The 22500-nt window shown below is 44.9% G+C and overlaps 1 protein-coding gene across 1 annotated transcript in view; it reads left to right on the top strand.

The window, feature by feature from the left end:
• Positions 1-22500, top strand: part of grm8a (glutamate receptor, metabotropic 8a) — a gene marked incomplete at its 5' end in the record, with an annotated part of 198618 nt that overhangs the window by 137360 nt on the left and 38758 nt on the right. Inside the window, 2 exons of the mRNA XM_080538362.1 lie at positions 21724-21924; positions 22326-22373. Coding sequence (XP_080394488.1) covers positions 21724-21924; positions 22326-22373 — 249 coding nt within the window. The remainder of the gene's footprint in view (positions 1-21723; positions 21925-22325; positions 22374-22500) is intronic.

Below are 22500 nucleotides of genomic sequence, written 5' to 3'. Positions count from 1 at the left end.
CCCAAAGGCATGTAGACTGGGAGTTGTTTCTGATGAGGACAGGCAGAGGGCGAATCAAGGGTTGTTTTTCATGAGTGTATTAATTTTTTAGCATTATGCACACAGATAGCTACTGCAAATGCACGCACGCACGCACGCATGCACACACACACACACACACACACACACACACACACACACACACACATACACACACACACAGTCTCTGTTTTCAATACATACTGTTCGCTGAAATGAGATCAGAGATGATATTGGTATGGAACAATGACACTGTTTGCACTGGTACCAGAGAGAGAGAGAGAGAGAGAGGGTAAAAAAAAAAGTCTGGCAAATCAAACGTTGCTCCAATCTTCTCTGTGAGAGGAATGCTTCACCTGTACTGAGTGTTGTATGCGCTGGGTTATTTTGTGATGGCAGGAGTTTGGATTGATGTTGTTGCCAGGCTGTGATGGAGTTTTAGAGGCCTGAGAGAGGTCTGTGTGTGTGTGGGTTTGTAAGTGAGTGTATGTGTGTGTGTACTGGAGGTGTGTGTGTGTGTGTGTGTGTGCGTGTTACGATGCAGCTGAGGGTAATATGAGTGGTTGTCAGGTTTGTTGTGACGGTGACTCCTGGTGACCGTGTGTGACCGCGTGTATGTGTGTGTGCTACTCTCGCTAACGTGCGAGCGCGGCGTCCGAGTCGATTAATTCTGAGTGCGAAGGGTCGTGACCTTTGCATCATCAACATGGAAACCAATCAGTTGCCTCCCCTTGATCCTGAGGTTATAGGTTGCCATGTCGACCACTAGGGGTGCTGGAGGTTGTTGGAGGGGGTTAGAGAGAGAGAGAGAGAGAGAGAGAGAGAGAGAGAGAGAGAGAGAGAGAGAGACGGAGACAGACAGAGAGACAGAGATATATATATATATAGAGAGAGAGAGACAGAGATATATATAGAGAGAGATAGATAGAGACAGACAGAGAGACATATATATATATATATATATATATATATATAGAGAGAGACAGAGATATATAGAGAGAGAGACAGACAGAGAGACAGAGATATATATATATATATATATATATATATATATATAGAGAGAGAGAGAGAGAGAGAGAGAGAGAGAGAGAGAGAGAGAGAGAGAGAGAGAGAGAGAGAGAGAGAGAGAGACAGACAGAGAGATATACAGTATATACAGTATATATAGAGAGAGACAGAGATATATAGAGAGAGAGACAGACAGAGAGACAGATATATATATACAGTATATAGAGAGATAGAGATATATATAGAGAGAGAGACAGACAGAGAGACAGATATATATATATAGAGAGAGACAGACAGAGAGAGACAGAGATACAGTATATATATAGAGACAGAGAGGACCCCTCTCGACCCCACTCCCCCTCTTCCTCTGTAGGGAATACGATGGCATTATTACACTGAGCTAATGACTGCGGCTCGCAGACACACAACTCCGTACAGATCAATCATCGCGTTTCTCCCAACAACACGCATTCCATTATCACTGTCACACGTTCCACGTCCATTGAGACGGATTCATGACCGCAGCCTGTAATTCACTATAAGCCTGTGGGTATTACAGGGCATTGTGTCGAGGCCAGACAGACCATGAAATTGGTTAAGCATAGCATTATGTAACACACACAGTTAGATAACACACACTCACAAAACTTTACTACAATGTATTGGGTTACCACGAAAGATGCACGCACGCACACTCACACACACACACACACACACACACACACACACACACACACACACACACACACACACACACACACACACACACACAGTTCTAGCAGACAATCTAATGCTGTCATCATGGCTTAGTTTATACATCCAATATTATGAAGATATATATGGGACTAAACTCGTGAGGTTGTAGGTTCGTTTTGTGCATTTGTATCTTGAAATTTGCACTTGTAAAATAAATATTTGCACTTGTATCTTGAAAGTTGCACTTGCAGATTTGATTTGAGAAGTTGTATAATAAATATTTGCACTTGTATCTTGAAAGTTGCACTTGCAGATTTGATTTGAGAAGTTGTATAATAAATATTTGCACTTGTATCTTGCAAATGTCGGTGATATAGACACAAGCATAGCATACACTAGTTGTCAAGAGCAGGGCCGCCGCTACGTGCTACGCGCGCATCACGCATCAGTCCCCAGAGGGGGCACAGCCTAATGATCATCATAATAATCATAATGATGAATTATTGAAATGTAAGATGAAGCACGACTACAATAGGCACCATTACCCCATTATTAGACCACCATTAGTGCTAGCCATTATCCATTTAGCTTTAGCATCCCCCCCACCACCACCCACCCCCCTCCGCTCCTCTAATTCTCTGCTAACTTTAAGCGCGACGGCACCGCAAAGCAATTACGCGTAGGGCACCCAAACGGCCAGCAGTGGCCCGGGTCGACAGACACACGGCAGGAAAACAAATCAGAGGAACAAACGTTCACAACAGAACAAAGAAGAGTTTAATTTGATTGTCAGCCTGGAGGAAATGGGTTTGGGGGTGTGTGTTTGATCTGTGTCACACACACACACACACACACACACACACGCATACACACACACACACACACACACACGCACACACACACACACGATAATGTGCCCTCTCAAACGCCTTGCCTGGTCCTTTCATCATCTGGGTTTGTACCTTTCAGACCTCTGAGCTCCCTGTTGACATTTACCACGGTCACATGAGAGTGATCAGAGCCTCCCTGTTTGGTCCTCGCTGCCCTCTGGCCCCCATTTGGTCTGACAATGGTGGGGTCAAGGGTCACAGAACATGAGGAAGAAGCACTTGTTTTTTTTCCTCCATGGTATTCTTCCTCTCCTTCCTCTTTTCTTTCTGGTCCGGGGGTAGCTCGTTTGAACAATTTGATCGTTAAGACGTTACCAGGCCAACCAGTCAAAGGTATTCTGGTCCGGGTGACACAATGTAGTGTGACATTCTCTCCCCCCCCCGATTGCGTATTTCGCCTAGGTCACAGGGAAATTGTGCATAACACAGAGCTTGTTCCTTTGTCGGGTCGTGTCCCCTAACTGTCACATGGCTGCATGTCTCCGGGGGGTCTGTGTCACCGACATTGAAAACGACTGACTTTTGGGCCACTTTATCGCAGGCGACTTACGCTGGCCCTGAACGGTCAGTAAACATGAGCAGGTCGACGGTTTTGTTGTTTGTTCTTCAATATTTGAGGAGGCGGTTGGTTCTGCCTGACTGCTCTCCTCGTTCTCACAACAGCGGTCCCTGTGTTCCTCAGACCCTGGCCTGCGGCTGACCGCGTGTCGCCTTGCGGCAGAACACCTGAAAAAATAACCAGCTCTGCTCCTCAAATCTCTCGCTGAAACACACACACACTCACGTGCGCTCACACGCACACACACGCAGGCACACACGCAGGCACACACGCAGGCACGCACACGCACACACACACACACGCAGGCACGCACACGTACGCACGCACGCACGCGCACACACACACACACACACACAGACACACACACACACACACACACACACAGGAAAAGCCCGTCTGCCCCAGAGAGATGAAGATGTCAGGTGGTCCGAGAGCTAAACCCGTCTGATCCCTCGATTTATCGCCCCTTGTTCAGCCCTGAGAGTGATTTCCTCACGCGGGGGCCTAAACGGATCCATTCCACCGGTAAACAGGATTGGCTCTGACAGAAGCAATAAAAGTGGGGCTCACCCTGTGGAATTAGGGTGCAGGGAGGACCCGGTACACCGGATTGTTTCACACACAGTTGTTTTTCGTTTACCTCTGAGTTAAGGAGTGGGAGGAAGGAAGCACTCTCATCCATCTCTCTCTGGGGAATCATTAGAAGCCTATTTAACAGTGTCTCCTATTAAAGGGGGAGGATTGGGCAAGTCTGGTGTAGGAGAGAGGACGCACAGTAGTTGGTTTATGCACACTTATGCTATTGCTCAGCTCTAACACATCTGATGAACGTGGGGGGGCGGGGCATTTTGTGATTAATAATTCGGTAGTAGTGAAAGTACCAACTTGTGTTGGTGTTGGGCTGGAGCAGAAGTGTGCAGCCAATGGGACTGGAGTTGTCCCATTCTGTCATTGGAGGGTGACAGTGGCATCTGCGATACAATGTTAGTGAACATATCTGATGACCGACAATCTCCATTTGATCATGAAGATGACTAAAGACCTTTTCACACATAGTTCCCCAACCCGGGACCGCCAATGATTTTCGCCGTTCACATGAGCTAAATGCCCTAGGATTCCCGTGTTGTGCCTTTCAAACATGTTAACGGTTTAATGAACAGCTTAATGAACCTGCCAAATACATAGCGATCCCAAACTGTCTTGCTATTATTCAGACGATTATGATTGACTGTTTTCAATTAGTCAAGGTATAGAGGAATGAGGTATCCATTTGTACAATATAAGTTGATAAAGTAAGGTAGGCCTATTTAATTTTCTACAAAATATTTCTATATATCTAGGGCCTACACTGGCATGTTCATGATGACAGTCTATATGTAGGTAAGACAAAGGATTAAACATTGGCTGCTTTTTCTAACCCTGGAACCAAAGATAATTTTGCTGCATTTCACTGTGGAAGTGGAAGAAAGTAGGTTATCACATGACGTATATTCTGTTTTAAGTCTGTTTTAGGTCTATCAGTATTAACTGAATTGTATGTATAGTCAGTGAATATCACACACACACACACACACACACACACACACACACACACACACTGTTATCATTACTGTATGTTATGTCATTGTGTGTATAACCGTACCACATACACGTTCCTCCCCTAGAGTGTGGTGCTGTACTAAAAGACCGGGTCTAAAGTAGGCCTATGCTATTCACTGTCTGAATTTCAGTATGGATGAACTGAATACAATTAGTTTAGTGGCTAAATGGCACCACTTTCCACCGTCTTTACCCACAGGAAATAGTGAACACTCCCCACTACTCATTTCAAAATATTATAACACGGTTTATGCATAAGATACAATGAAAAGAAAACCAAGAGTCAGTGTATAAGTTTGAAATACTATAGCTAATAGTAGTTTATTAAAGGTGAGGAGAAATTAACATTTCACAACGGGGAGGGTGGCATGGATCCTCCACCTCCACCCCCGCTCGCCTGGCTCTGCTCCTCTTCATCCTCACTGTCCAATATAAGTATGTGGTCGTCTGGCACATCATCATCATCATCATCATCATCATCATCGTCATCGTCATCATCCGATATGACGATCAGTGGAGGAGGAGGATGACCTAAGAGGATCAGAGGAAGAAGGATGACCTAAGAGAATAATGACATATTATCATATAGTCATATTATCAGTGTTTCCCCTAGGTTTGCTGCCTTGGGAGGGTGGCATGGATCCTCCACCTCCACCCCCCCCCGTTGTGAAATGTTAATTTCTCCTCACCCCCGCTCGCCTGGCTCTGCTCCTCTTCATCCTCACTGTCCAATATAAGTATGTGGTCGTCTGGCACATCATCATCATCATCATCATCGTCATCGTCATCATCCGATATGACGATCAGTGGAGGAGGAGGATGACCTAAGAGGATCAGAGGAAGAAGGATGACCTAAGAGAATAATGACATATTATCATATAGTCATATTATCAGTGTTTCCCCTAGGTTTGCTGCCTTGGGAGGGTGGCATGGATCCTCCACCTCCCCCCCCCCCCGTTGTGAAATGTTAATTTCTCCTCACCCCCGCTCGCCTGGCTCTGCTCCTCTTCATCCTCACTGTCCAATATAAGTATGTGGTCGTCTGGCACATCATCATCATCATCATCATCGTCATCATCCGATATGACGATCAGTGGAGGAGGAGGATGACCTAAGAGGATCAGAGGAAGAAGGATGACCTAAGAGAATAATGACATATTATCATAAAGTCATATTATCAGTGTTTCCCCTAGGTTTGCTGCCCCCCCCCCCCTGTTGTGAAATGTTAATTTCTCCCCCCCCCCTCACAATTAGTGTAACATATTAGTAACAGAACAAGTTATCTCTGTAATATCATAATATCAATTATGTGACTAGAACAAATATGATAATTTATAGACTTTATTGTTGAGCCACAAAGCCATCACTTATTTTTTATTAATTGTTTTACTGTTTTGACACTATAACAATCTTGACTTCACTATCTGTCCACTTTCTCACCTGGTTCTTCCTGCTCTTGCTCTCTCACTCTCTCTCACTCTCTCTCTCTCTCTCTCTCTCTCTCTCTCTCTCTCTCTCTCTCTCTCTCTCTCTCTCTCTCTCTGTGTGTCATCTCCATCCTCCTCTCTCCCTCTTTGCACTGACAATCACACACAAACATATGTGACAGGGTCTGGTTAAAAAGTCTGCAAGTCTGGCAACATCATTTTTCAGTTGTTTTTTTTACTACCTTTCATTATCTACCTGTCATCTGTCAGTGATGACATGCTGACATGTTTAAATAGCAAAAATGTTTTGCTAATTCAAGATTCATGTTTTTTTATTGCCATGTGTGTCAAACGTTTATTACATCCTATTACAAGTAATGAAGGGGGGTGCTGAGGGTGCTGCACCAGAACCATCGGTTCTCAAGGCTACTTGTGGTCTTGACTACCTGTCCACTTTCTCACCTGGTTCTTGCTGTCTCTCTGGTGTGCTGACTCCGTCCTGCTCTCTCTCTCTATCCTCCTCTCTCCCTCTTTTGCTGTCCACCGAAAGGCAAACATAACAACCAGAATATGTATAATCTAATAAGAGGTATACATTGATCCATATCAATTTATAACATCATTCTAATTGTATATTGGGTTGCTGTGGGCAATGCAGTCAGATAATGTCATTTTGACTTGACTCTCTCACCTGAAAAAAGATCCCATCTATGGAAAAACAGACATTTCCAATGAGTGAGGGTTTGTTCCAATGCTTCAATCCACTTTTTAAATTGTATTTTATTACCATAAAGCCCAATTCTAGCAGAATAAGACATATTGTATTATTACTACTACCATCTATTATTACTAATCACCTCTGAGCTAGCTAGCTAGCTTGCTAGTTCGTTAACACTATTCACACAATGGAACTAGACACTTTCTAGTCACCATGGAACTACAATCAGACACTTTCTAGTTAAGTCACAATAATAACGAACAATTTGAACCAATGTTTTCTGTCAGAAATTCAGAAATTACATACTTACTTTGCTTACTTTCACCTGCTGACTTCTTACTTCGTGTCTCTCTTTCTCTCTCTCTCTCTCTCACACACACACACTCCCGCTCTAAACATTTATACTCCGGGCGAAGCGCGAGACAACTTGCGGACCAATCAGGTGCGTGTATGTAGGCTACTGGACCGGAGTGTGTAACAATGACTGTAATTGGGCTAGAATGATTTCAGAAAATAATAATAATAATAATGATAATAATAATTATTATTCTTTTTTAGGTCGTGCTGAGATGAAATTTAGGGATACTCAAGCACCCCTAAAAAGCGTCTAAAATCGTCCATATCGCCAGATTCGGGTTTAATAAACGCGGGAAGTTAGCCTGCTTGTCAGAGGTTTGGTGTCTACGTCCGTCCATTACTAAAACTATTATTGTTGGCCTTTATTTGCACTTATACAGTAGAGACGAATGGCTTGTTTGAGATGAGCACGTCAGAGTGTGTGTGTGGAGGGAGCTGAGCCCCGCCCTTCGTGAAACGAGGAGACAAGGGCGCGAGCGGACGGAGGAGCGGGAGGTTTGAAGAGTTGTTTTGCTTGTTGTTTATTTTGTCCTAAACCATGGGTCCTAAGAAGGCACTGACCGAAGAAGGCGATTGAAGAAATACGCTCACGAAATACTGTCACCTAGTGGACGGCGGTATACCCTTCAGCGATGAAATCAAGAAGTCACTGGATTTCTTGACAGAGGAGATTTACACTGTCAAACTGCAGCAGAAAGCCATCTTGGACCTGGTGGAGGAGGTGAAGGCTCTCTGAGAAAGACCAGCGTCTGTCTGGTGCACCTGGAGAACAGAGTGGCGGATCTGGAGCAGTACACCAGGATGAACGATGTGATTGTGACTGGGATCCGCATCAAACCCCGGTCATACGCTCGGGCGGTGACCGCTGACAACGGGGGGGGGGGGAGCCCGGTGTGCAGGATGTCAGCTCCGCGGAGCAACAGGTAAGCTACCTTCCTCCAGTCCAAGGGGATTGTAGTGAACTGTGACAACATCGAGGCATGCCACCCTCTGCCCCGGAGGAACGACGGCGACAATCCGGCAATCATCATCATGAGATTCACCAACACAAAACACAAAACTGCACTGATCAAAGCCAAAATATTGGTCATCAGAAGCATCGAGGAACTGGACAATTACTAACGATCATCATAAACCGGACTGTAAGGTATGAATTCACAACACACAACCATGACACTGCCTGACTTAACTCATTCATCTACATCTGGAGACACTAATGACATAACTCAAAGTATTACTGATCATGGGGAACTGGAACTGAGAACATTTCAATACACTGACCATAACTTACTAGACTTGGAAAATGACATAGATCCGGAGAATAATTTCTTGTTGCCTAAAACTTTACTCTACAACTTTACAGTCAACAATTATGTCTATGATTACTATAAATCAAACCATTTTTATAATGAAATATTCATTATTGTGAAAATCATTCAAACTATGTAATGCTCCCTGTTGTTAGTGTTTTGTAAGTCAGAATGTTATGAATGACTGTGTATGCTTTCTGAGTGAACATTGTTGCCAGTGTATGGTTGAACGAGCTTCTTTTGAGACATGAATGAAGTAATTGGCCAACATGCATGTGTTGGCAGTAATGCAGACTGTATGAAGAGTTGTGACTCTGTGACTTCAGTTTTGAACACTGCGACTTAGTTTACTAAAATGTATTGCCGGGGTCCTGAGGTAATTTATATGCCGTCCGGACAGGACTATAGACTGAATTTGAACGAGACAGGCCCGTAAGACTGCCATATGAGGGGAAGCGCGGCAGTTGCTATGGCCTTTGTTCAGGTACAGTTGGGTGTGTGTAAATGACATACGCAATAGTGATCTATTTTATATGTATTCATCATCATATTTTTCACATTAATTTAACAGCGAGTTAACTGGTATTATGCTTACCATTACCAAGTTTGCTCTCCAACTAAAGCACTTGATTACCGTTGATATAAACATACTATACTAGTCCAAAAGAACAGTATGGGAGAACTTGGTGATGGTAAGCATAATACAAGTCAACTCAATTAGACATATTGCTAGTAACAAGAAACAGACGGAACAGTGCAGTGCACACTGTGTTGTCGGCCTGAGTAAGGACAGTTGAAGCGAGTGAGTGACTGGAAATGCCATTGGTGCGCACTGCGTAAACATATCAATTTGCATTTGATAAGTAAGTAATCTAGCTAAGTAAGTAAGCTAGCTAACTATGATTGGAAATGAAGTAGTATCCAGTTGTGGAATTATATTAGTAAGTAAGTAAGTATCACTACTTTGGCTGATGTGATGTGGCTTAACTAGCCAGCTCCGTAACATAAGCGGAGCAAACCAAAAGAACCAAGTGCGAAACTAATCGCTGCGATTGGTTCACTTGTTCCATGTGAAAACGTCTTGCGTCAGACTGAAAAAAATCAGGTGTAGTGCTGAGGCACAAATATGTACATTTCAAGCCTGCAAACTGCGACACTTTAAATAAATGTGCAATAACACTATGTGCAATATGACAACCCTAGTCGTCTATCTGTACAGTATAGTGGATAGTGTACATAGCCTTTATTTATGTAAACCAGCTCCTTCCCTTCTTGTGTTTTTTTAAAGTTTTTCTTTCCTAACACCAGGGGAGCCACCCCTCCTAAATTTCGTTGTTTGGTACCTGTACTATAGCAATGACAATAAAGACCATTCATTCATTCATTCATTCATACGTAACCCTTTATGAATGAATGAATGAATGGACTTTATTGTCATTGCTACAGTACAGGTACCAAACAACGAAATTTAGGAGGGGTGGCTCCCCTGGTGTTAGGAAAAGGGAAAAAAAACACTTTTTAAAAAAGATCACAAGAAGGGAAGGAGCTGGTTTACATAAATAAAGGCTATGTACACAATCCACTGTACTATACTGTACAGATAGACGACTAGGGTTGTCATATTGCACAATAGTATTGTTTCACGTTATTTAAAGTGTCACAGTTTGCAGGCTTGAAATGTACATGTTTGTGCCTCAGCACTACACCTGATTTTTTTTTCTTCAGTCCAGCAGCTGCCATACAATCCGTCCAGACTGTCCAGGGCCCAGAACTTAGGTCTTTGCTGTGTTTAGGGCCTGGACGGCCCTGTGGTAGAAGCTGTTCTTCAGTCTGTTAGTCTTAGCGGCCGTGGTCCTGAACCGCCTTTTCGAGGTCAGCCTGGTAAAGTGTACGTACCCAGGGTGGGTCGGGTCCCTGGAGATCTTGGAGGCCTTCCTGAGACAGCGTGTGTTGTACAGCTCTTCCAGAGAGGGGAGGGGGGCGCCGGTGATCTTCTGTGCTGTTCTCACGACTCTCTGTAGCGCGTTTCTCTCCGCTGTTGTGCAGCTGGAGAACCAGTTGCAGATGCCGTAGGTGAGGATGCTCTCCACTGCGCCGCGGTAAAAGGTCACCAGTATCTCCTGCTTGCTGTGTTCCTTCCTGAGGCATCTCAGGGTGTATAGCCGCTGTTGTGCCCTCTTGATGGTGCCTTTTGTGTTGTCCTTCCAGGTCAGGTCATCCCGCATGTGCGTCCCCAGGAATCGGATGGATGAGACTCTCTCCACGCTCTCTCCGTCGATGAGCAGGGGCTGGATCTCGGACTTTTTCCTCCTGAAGTCTACGATGATTTCCTGGGTCTTTGACTTGTTCAGCAGCAGGTTGTTAACCTTGCACAGCTTGCTCAGTTGCTCTACCTCATCCCTGTACGCCGCCTCGTCCCCCCCCGAGATACATCCCACCACGGTGGTGTCGTCTGCAAACTTTACGATGGAGTTGCTGGGGTGGACGGGGGTGAGGTCGTAGGTGTAGAGGTTGTAGAGGATGGGGCTTAGCACGCAGCCCTGGGGCCTTTACGTGCCGGACCAGGCAATGTTCATGCTTCTGTTCACACCTAAGCCTTCCCAGTAAATTACATGGAATCACACAAGGTCTTGACCAGGGAAATTGCCTAAGCCAATTTAAAAACATTCTAAAATTGCCTAAGCCAATTTCCCTTGAAATTCCATTTATATGCCCCATACCAGGTACATTCCATGGAATACAGACTGTTTGAACCAATGGAGGAGGATAGGGAACGTAGAAATACAATTATAGAGATTCTATAATTTTCTATTTCTTATTTCTATAATCGGATATCCAGACCGGATCTGGCCAAGGCTCTAATGAGACCAAAAAAAGCCTCTCTTCTTTCCTTCGTGTTGTTGACTCTCTTTGATCCATAGAAAGGGGGTCTATTTCTACTTACCATTTCTCGTACATTGTGAGTTAATTAAGTTATGTTACGCTGCGCCAAGGGACAAGGTGATGTAAGACGTTTATGGAAATATGGACTGATTTCCATTTTCCTTTTAATTGGAAAAAAACTATTTTTTAATTCAAGCTGGCAGAGAATATAATTTTTCCACAAAAAGACACCTTGTGTGTGCGTGGGCACGTGTGTTTGTGCGCATGTGTATGTGTGTGTCTATATTGTGCCAACATGACACACCACAGATCTTAATTAGGCTACTCTGTGTCAGAGCTCGGCATAAACAGTCCATTTCTGAATACGCAGAACTGGGGAGAGTTATTAGCTGAGCAGGGAGGTCATCAGTGTTCCTCCCCAGTCACAGTCAACCCCACCATCTGCTTGGTCACTAATTGAGACCCAGGCTCCTCCTCGGCCTACCCCTCCTCCTGCTTTAGCCAATTAGCACATCCAGGTTGTTAGCATCTGCAGTCCCTTGATGCCACTTCAAGACAACGAGCATTAATTGATGCGACAAAGTGCTCGCTTTTGTGAAACCTCAAGGTTTTGCGGGGTGGTTCCACAACACGGGGTGTCTGACAGATGTTGTGCTTGCGTCGGTTCTGTCACAGACTGTGAAGTGGCGATCACTGTAGCGGGCCGCGGCCATCACAGAGCGTTGGGAGACACATCCATCACTGTTACCTCGGTAACATCCATCTACACCACGGGGAGCACTCACTGTGACCCTGTCAGCCTGGCGTTTCTACTGCTGCTGACACACACACATACACACACACACACACACACACACACACACACACACATGCACACACACGTAATATGTACAGACACATGCAGGTAGGTACACACACACACACACACACACACACACACACATGCACTAAGCACATAATATGTACAGACACATGCAGGTAGGTACACACACACACACACACACACACACACACACATGCACGCACGCACACACACACACACACACACACACACACACACACACACATAGAGAAAGAGAAAGAAGGGGTGGGGGGTGGCGAGGTGGATCGTGTACCTGTCACATGACCTATTTGTTCTTTATTACCCAAACTGGACCTGGGGTGTGTGTGTGCTTGTGTGTGCTTGTGTGTGTGTGTGTGTGTGTGTGAGTGTGTGTGTTTGACTGTGTGTGTGACTACCTGGCTGCTCTACTGAGCTTCATTGGTGCCTCAGGTTCACACTTCACACAGGTGGTGCCCCCCACCAACACTAACCCCCCCCCCACACACACACACACACTGCCAGCAAGGGAGGGTGACATGGGTGAGAGAGAACAGCCGCCTCTCCACTAATACGATTTCACGGTCCGTCTTGTTTTTAACAATAGCAGCTCTCTCAGGTGGCAACTTCCTCCGACTCTCTCTTTCTCCACCCCTCTCTCTCTCTTTCTCCACCCCCCACTCTCTCTCTCTCTTTCTCTCTCCACCTCTCTCCTATGGTTGCACCTACCACTTCCAAGCTCTCTCTCTCTCTCTGAGAGAGAGAGAGAAGACAGGGGGAGACGTGCAATGCAACTCAATCCTTCAGTCACGGCAATACTCATTTTCTAATTTAAGGTAGCACAGCATCGTCATTTTCATTTCCACATCATTTCCCCGGCTTTTCACTCTGAGCTTGTCAGCAAGGTGGCTACACGCCTGCCACGGAGGCTTGAGATGATTGGGTTGATTTAGATTGGGCAGCTTCTCATTCAGCGACCCAAAGGAGTGAGACAGTGAGAGGCGGAAAAAACAAGAGATCAACGTGAGGACAGTTTGCAGAACCACGGGACTTCCTTTGGCCCAAAAACCGCCAATGTCTTGAAACAAAACAAAAAAAAAAACTTTTCGTATTTTCTTAGTAATATCACTCGTGAAAAACACATCCATTGGAAAACATTTACCCGAGCCCTCGCTTCCTCCCTCCCTGGCCCCCTTCCCAGAACTCACTTGAAAACCCTCTCTTTCTTTTTTTATGAAAACACATACTGAAGTGACACATGTTGTGATCCTGAAGTGCTTCCTGGAGAAAGGCCACTTCCCATGTGTATCGTCCTACCGCGCTGCGCGCTGAGAGAAAATGAAAATGTCTGGCAAATCAAAGGTTGCTCCAATCTTCTCTCTGTGAGAGAAGAACAAAAACAAATTACCACCGCCGCAACAAGGAACACCTGTGTCAGTGAATACAGGAGAGCAGGACAAACAATCTCAAACAAGCCACATTCATATTCCTATTAACCTACTCTGCACCTGAGTGTGTACCGCCCCCCCTTCTCTCTCTCTCTTTCTCTCTCCTCACACCCCTATAACCCCTGAGTGAGGGAGAAGGAGGGCAAGAGGAGAAGAGTGGCGGTGGTGGAGTGTGAGCAGAAGAAAAAAGGGGAAGAAGAAGGAAGGAGGAGGAGGAGGAGGAAAACAGGGGAGAAGAGAAGTCGGGTGGGGGGGGGGGGGAAGTACTGTTTGGACAGCGCTGGGGAATACTAGCCTCTGTTGACGCGAGGCGTGCATGTGTCCATTAAGAGAGGAACCCAGCGATGATGGAGGAGGAGGAGGAGGAGACGGGCCAGGAGGATACACACACAGAGATGAATACCTGTCAAGTCATAGACACACCGCCCTTTCAACGTTCTGCTGGGGCGGAAACATCAGTAATGGGGTTAAAGTGGCGGCCCGCACACTCAAAAGCTGTCCGCATGTCTGTAGTGGTTAGTGTGCCCTGAGGAAGATATGTTTGGACCGATTTTTTTTTTTTTACCAGCCTATAAGGGCAGCCGGGAGCATTTCAGTAAGCGGTTCCTGCTTGATTCACCGCGATGAAAACTGTACACTTTACTGGGGGTAGTGGTGGTCTAGTGGATAGTGAGTTGGACTTGTGATCGGAAGGTTGTGAGTCCAAACCCTGCCTGAAACCACACCACTACTAGTGTGCCCTTGAGTAATGCACTTAGCCCTCAGTTACTCCAGGGGGAATGTCCCTGTAATTCGTAATTGTAAGTCGCTTTGGATTAAAAGCGTCTGCTAATTGGCAAAAAAACAAAAACAGGAGAAAGTATTCACTCTTGGGAATAGGAGGTTTTTTTCATTTTGTCCCTGCCGTATAACCCTTTGACCAACTCTTTTAAGTGCCGTGTCGAATTGTATTGGTACTGTACATACTCACTTTTTTTTTTTTCTAAGAGTCTCTAAACAAAACAAATGGATAGAAAACACAAAAAGAAAACGGTTCTGTTATTGAGGAGCTCCTGAACTGAAGCTGCAGTTGAATGTGCTGAATGATGGCTGGACGGTCCAGTATTGGCACGTTTAACAAGCCTGGCCTAATAAGCTCACTGTACATGTCAGGTCATGGATATAAAAGCAATCTGATCTTCATTTGCAACTTTCTGCTATTGATTATTCATGTCTGTCTTGGCAGATTGCCTCTGAAATGTAGTTTTACTTTAGAGTTGGAGTTAGGGTAGAGAGATGTTGAAGCATAACGGTATGTGTGTGTGTGTGTGTGTGTGTGTGTGTGTGTGTGATGTTGTTCATTAATGCAGTGTGGAGCGCAAGGTCTAATTGAAAGAGCCCTTCACACTTCACACTGGGTATACTGCAACGTCATTAAGAAGTTGGGGCCCATTAGAAAAGCTTACCGAGAGGGAACTTTCGTTCATTTATCTTGTACTGAGGCAAGTGTGTGTGTGTGTGTGTGTGTGTGTGTGTGTGTGTGTGTGTGTGTGTGTGTGCATGCATGCGTGTGTGTGCAAGTGTGTGCATGCGAGTATGTGCGCGTACTTTCCTTCTGTGTTTGTGTATGTGCATTTGTGCGTGAGTGAGTGTGTGCATGCACAAGTGTGTGTGTGTGGGTGTGTGTGTGTGACTGAGGCAGCACCTAGAGCGTGTTCTCTTCTACTGTTTGGTCGACGACATGTTAAAACATGCATGATAAATTCAATGTGTTTTAATTAGACACCTTTTATGCAAATGTATTCAGCCCCATCTGAATCAAACATAGGACCGTGTCTTCCGTTCTCTATCTTTTTATTTATTTTAATTCTTTTTTTCTTCTTTTTTTTAGACCTTCCCCTCCTTAATTATTCTGTAATTCATCCAGTTTACATCTTCAAATGGAAAAATGCCCTCGGAAGAACAGAAAGAGAGAAATACAATCTTGTCATGGTAGGATGGGGGAATTGAATTTGCCGTTCTAATTGACGTTTAATTGAGATGCCCGTTCGAGTCATTAAACCGCCTGTCGTCCGTACTGGCATCAATCATACGCTAAGCTGCCACGGTGCTCCCCACTGATATCAATCATATTGTAGCACTTTCACCGGTTAGCAAAATTAGCATTAGCCGACCAAACCACCCAGCCAGTTAGAGCCTGGTACACACGGTGTGGCCTGTATGTTGTCCCACTTCCAGATTGCCATTTAAGCAAGATCACACGAGAGGGAGTGCTGTTATACTGAATATCAGCACGGCTGTGATTCGGTCGTAGGTACGAGGACGCAGGCCGAGCACGACCTCGAGTGTGATATTGCTTTTATACAACAGTTCTACAGCGCAATGTATTAGTTAACAGTAATAAGCGACAACAGATTATGATTTGTTTGTTTTTTTAATCATAAAAATAAACAAAAAATAGTTCCGCAACTGAACAAATGGACTGTTGCCTAGTAACCTGAACACATGTAGTCTAATCAACGGTCATTTAGTAGAACATGTAGAGCGATACATATAGGTCTAGTTAAAAGTCCCAGTGCTGTTATACTGTATATCAGCACTCATGGAATATCTCTTGTCCAATCAAATTAAATGGTCGGAACTAACTGTTGTATAATTAATGTTAAATGCTGATGGAGATGGTGGTGCGTTAGCCCTACACATTAGCATCGCCTTCATTTGGACCTGAGGTAACTGTCACTGCAGTAGCAGTCTGAGGTGATACAGTATAATTCAGTCTACTTCTCCAGGGCTTCACTACCGCTTTCCATCTGCCTCGTTTTCTTTCACAATAAGGAATTGAGAAACAGGATGTGAGCCTCTCTAGCCAATAAGGTAATCTGGGGGGAGTAAAAAAGAAACACACGTTTTTTTTTTTCTTTTCTTTTTTTTTGTTGATTTCCAAGCGGGACCCCGTGGGAGCTCGCTGCTAAATCCAGAACAATTCAGTGGTGGTACGCACACACGCACACACACACACACACACATTGTCCTTGATTGGTCCCTGATGATAGACCAATAGGTAATGTTTGGCTGTGGGGTGTTATTCTAAATGGCCTCATTCCCAGAGCAGAGCGGTTATGAGACTCTTCCAAGCGTGTGTGTCGGAAGGTTTCTAGGTACGGCTGTAGTGTTGTGATTGCTGACGGTTTGCAGAAGTAATATCTGCCTCCCCAGTCAGGGTTATTACACAGCCACAATGAGCAATGCAAATTCCCTCTACCAGCCGCCTGTGTTCCTTGAGATTATTAAAACACACCCGAATGGGCAAATTTAATTTAGCCGTCTGTGGCTGACACACACACACACACACATACGCAAACACACACAGGCAGGCAGGCACAGACACACACACTCATACACACACACACACACACACACACACACACACACACAGGCAGGCATGCATATGCACGCACACACATAAACACACACACGTACACACTGCACACACACACGCACACACCGCACACACTGAGCGCAGTTTAAACAAAATCTGACACATCAAAGAGCTTAGAGTGGAATCACTCACACACACACACACACACACACACACACACACACACACTAAGGCTTGTTCAGAGAGGGACAGGACACACAGAGACAGCCGACATGGCAGGTGATGCTTCTACCAGCCAGAGGAGAACTGATGATGATGCAATAGGAGGAAACTGAATTTGTACTGAGAACTAGAATGCTGTTGTGTTGTTTCGCACACGGTAAAAACATTGTTAGCAACAGTTAGCACCATGCTAAAGCTCATAGGCCTGTGGAGTAGGGACAGGGACTGGTACAGCAGTTGATATCTATCCCCCCCCCCCCCCCCGGTAAGCCAGTAATGTTGGCCCTTTGTAAGCCAGTGGAGTAATACAGTCTTATCAGGGGATTGACGTGAGATGAATCCTATCATCTCCATGATGAGCTGAATGGAGCGATTACCCGCTTGGCTGGAGACAATAGAAATCCCAGTGGGACACACTCACACACTCACACACACACACACACACACACACACAGATACACACACACACACACACACGAGCATGCACACACACACACACACACACACACACGAGCATGCACACACACACACAAACACACACACACACAAACACACACACACACACACACACACACACACACACACACACACAGGGAGTGAGTGGGAGTTAGTGATACTTTGGGGACTAGACTAGGAGGGTTGAGTGATTCAGTTGTGGTTGCAGTGTGTGAGTCAGACCCCAGTCTGGCCTGGGACTGATTGAGTCTCTCTGGGCTGTGGTCCCCTGTGCTGATTTACAGAGCTGCTGGGTTATGTAATTATGGAATGGAATTACTAATGGGTTTTTGACACCGTTCCCTATTCCATTTCCTGCATTCCATGACCTCCGATTTCTACCTCCACAGGCCTTCAGATAGGACAGGTAGCAGGATGACTCAGTGTATTTCTACCCAGCAAAGTGACAGTTGGCGCAGTGGTTTAGGAGCTGTGTTACGGAGGCTACAGTAGATAGGCGGTGACGATGCAAAGAAATGCTGGGGGGCGACCCACAAGGGTGTGTGTGTACAGGCCTGAGTATGTCAGTAATGAAGGTGAAGAGGGGAGTAGTGGGGGGTAGTGGGGGTGAAGAGGGGGGTGAAGAGGTCTTTAGGAGGAACCGTCAAGATGGAGCCTGAAGAGAAAAGACAGGTCTCCATACATACAGCCTCCGTACAGCCACTGTTGTTGAGCATGATTTCAATTCACCTCTGCCAGGGCCGGATCCATCACAGAGCGAGCAGCGCCAGGGGAGTGGGTCTCTCTCCGGGCTGCAAACAACAGATACATCACTTCTTTCTCAGGAGAGTTTTTCTTCCCTCTGCCGCTCCTCAGCGGAGCCGCTATAAAAGTCAATTGGATTTTGTTCCCAGTTCCCTATTAATTCCTCACGGATACGCATATTGATTGAAGGGCTGCCGGTCTTGTTGATTCACCTAACCCAGACATGTTTTGATTTAGCTTTTGTTGCCTGAAGGTTTGTTTTCTTTTTTTGGTTAGTTTCCTGCGCCGCTGCTGTGGTAAAAAGGCGAGAGTATATTCAATACGAGTGTGGACTCTGAAATTCAAAATGTTCCACTTCCATAAGTTTGATGGAAAACATAAAAAGGCATCATAATCAATTACTGATTTTCATGTTTATGCATCATGGAGTTTTAGCCTCTTACTGGTTTGTTTAGCTAATTATGCTAATGACTGATTGCATAAACCCCCATATTAAATTGCAATAGAGAGTATGCGAGTATATTCGTGTGTGTATGTGTGTGTGTGTGTTTGCGTGTGTGAGAGAGAAAGTGAGAGAAAGAGAGATGAGAGAGAGAGAGAGAGAGCATATGCTATCTTAATAAGGTAAAAGAGGAACTTCTCTAGATACAGTATGTGTTATTGAAGTAGCTTATTCATAATTCCACCATGTCCACACTTGAGTGTTTATAAATGTTATATACAGTTAGGTCCGGAAATATTTGGACAGTGACACAATTTTCATAATTTTGCCTCTGTACGCCACAACAATTTGAATTTAATTTGAATGGAATGGATTTGAAATTAAACAATTGAGATGCAATTGAAGTGCAGACTTTCAGCTTTGATTTAAGGGATTGAACAAAAATATTGTGTGAAAGATTTAGGAATTGCAACCATTTTTATACACAGTCCCCTATTTTCAGGGGCTCAAATGTAATTGGACAAATTAATATCCTAACAACATCCTAAATAAAGATAAGATTTTAAGATTTTTAAGACTTTGTTGAGAATCCTTTGTAGGCAATGACTACCTGAAGTCTGGAACCCATGACATCACGAAATGCTGAGTTTCCTCCTTTGTGATGCTTTGCCAGGCCTTTACTGTAGCTGTCTTCAGTTGCTGTTTGTTTGTGGGTCTTTCTGCTGTTGGTTTTGTCTTCAGCAAGTGAAATTCATGCTCGATTGGGTTGAGATCAAGTGATTGACGCGGCCATTGCAGAATATTCCACTTCTTTGCCTTAAAAACCTCCTGGGTTGCTTATGTTTTGGGTCATTGTCCATCTGTACTATGCAGCGCCTTCCATTCAACTTTCTGAATTTGGCTGAATCTGAGCAGACATTATATCCCTAAACACTTAAGAATTCATCTGGCTGCTTCTGTCTTCTGTCACATCATCAATAAACACTAGTGACCCAGTGCCATTGGAAGCCATGCATGCCCATGCCATCACTCATTCTGGCACAGGTTGATCTTAGTTTCATCTTTCCAATGAATGCTGTTCCAGAACTGGGCTGGCTTTTTTAGGTGTTTTTTTTACAAAGTTTTTTTACAAAGTTTTTTTTTTACAAAGTCTTACAAAAATCTGGCCTTTGAGGCTTATGAATGGTTTGCACCCTGTGGTGAACCTTTTGTATTTGCTCTTGTGAAATGTTAGAGTTAAAGACGATGTTTTCATAATGTTAAATACTCTATATAATTCTGTGAAGGTTAAAACAGGATTATCACTGTGTAAAACTTTGCACAGCCTGTCTCTGGAAATCTGTTAATGATTGTGTGAACCTTGGCCCCTTCTCTCCCCTGCTTATCAGATTTAAAACAGGTTTTGGTCGCCTCACGGCCACGTCTGTTACTCTGATAGGATGACCACTGCCTCCTCCTTTCCATTCTGTATGAGAACTGAACCACATGTGTGCCTTTCTGAGAGAATAAATAAACTGGCTTACTCAGGAGAAATTTAGTACCAATATGGCGTCTCTTCCTACAGGAGAGGCCTCATATTCGTCCTCCTTGCAAGTAAATACTAATCATGATTGATTCCGTGTCTCTTTGTTGTTTAAAGTCTACTAACGGTCTGTTTGAACTAGCGACGGGTTAAGCATGGCTTGCTTTACAACCAAGCTGATAAGAATATGGCATTTAAGCCCAGAACCAGAACCCGACATGAAGTCTTCCCCTTATGGTAGACTTAGATAATGCCTACCTCCTGGAGACTGTTCTTCACATGGCTGGATGTTGTGAAGGGGTTTTTACCTGCTTAACACTAGAACAGCCATGGGTGTGGTCATTTGACCAAGTGAGTAAAAAGAAAAGTATACCGTTGCACTCGATTTTCAAATTTCAGGACCCTCCTTTCATGACTTTTCTTAGATATGTGCATTCTACCATCCAGTATCCTTACATTTTCAAAATCGCATCAGGATAAGCTAGTATAAAGCTAGTTTGCTGTTTTTCTGTAGGAGGCAGGGTAATTCACAAGACGCGCCAAACTAGGGGTCTTTGTGTGTATGTAACTGTTTCCCATTCTAAAGACTATGATCATTTGACCCCAGAGGCGGTGCTTATAGTAGGCAAGGCTGTTCTAGTATTAATTAATAAAGAAATAACAAAGGAATAGCCCATAGCAGCCCATGACACAGATGAGTCAATTGTCCAATTACTTTTGGTCCCTTGAAAAAGAGGGGGCTACATATTAAAGAGCTGGAATTCCTAAACCCTCCCTCCAATTTGGATGTGAATACCCTTCCTATATTCATTACATACATGTAACTTGAATAAAACAAATTCTGTCAGGGTCCAAATATATATGGACCTAACTGTAGGTCAGTTTTGGGTTTGCTTTCAGTTGCGCTGTTCAGTTAAGAAACATGTTCTACAAAACAAAGGAGCACCTGGTAGTTTTTAGTTTCCTACAAAAGGACAGTTTATACAAATGTTTGCATAGTCTGAGTGTCCTCATGTTCCCCTCTGTCTCAAGGTTGGAGAAGGTTGATTATCCTCCTAACTGTGCTGTCTCCCCTCTCTGATCACCCTCTCTCTTCTCCATCTCACCTCTCCATCCCCTCTCTCTTCTCCTTCTCCACTCTCTTCTCCGTCACCCCTCTCTCTTCTCCCTCTTCACTCTCTCTTCTCCCTCTCCACTCTGTCCCCTCTCCCCCCCTGTCTCCCCTCTGTCTCCTCTCTCTCTCCAGGCTTGGAGAAGGTGGGTCGTGACTCCAGCTATGAGCAGGAGGGCAAGGTGCAGTTTGTGATGGACGCGGTGTACGCCATGGCCCATGCCCTGCACCATATGCACCGGGAGCTGTGCTACGGCTACACCGGCCTGTGCCCGCGCATGGCCAACATCGACGGCAAGGAGCTGCTCAGCCACATCAGAGCTGTCAACTTCAATGGTGAGTCACACCCGCACACACACACACACACACACACACACACACACACACACACACACACATGCCCCCCCCCCCACACACACACACACACACACTCATGCAGTCCATTTCCACTGCTTGTCACACACACACCACATACATGCGCCCACACACACACACACACACACACACACATCCACACACATGCCCCCCCCCATGCTTGTCACACACACACACACACACACACACACATCGCCCCCCCCCACACACACATACACTCATGCAGTCCATTTCCACTGCTTGTCACACACACACACACACACACACACACACACACACACACACACACAGACACACTCCTTCATCGTCTCTCCATCATCATCCCCATCTCATGCATCCCTTCCCTTTTGTTTTCCCCTCAGTGACCACCAACCCTCAGTCATCCTCTCAGAGAGCTGTCCTCCCAAACAGTGCGTAGGGTTACTGACTCAAGCCTTACCCTCCAAGTCATATCTCTCTCCGCTCTGGCTCTCGCTGAAACATCACGAGTTAATACTCTATGGACGCTATTAATACTCTGTGGACTCTATTAATACT

Source organism: Nansenia antarctica, assembly GCF_963989245.1.
Source record: "Nansenia antarctica genome assembly, chromosome: 8".
NCBI classification, from domain to species: Eukaryota; Metazoa; Chordata; class Actinopteri; order Argentiniformes; family Microstomatidae; genus Nansenia; species Nansenia antarctica.
The sequence above is the reverse complement of the archived record's forward strand: the minus strand, read 5'-3'. Positions and strand labels throughout refer to the sequence as shown.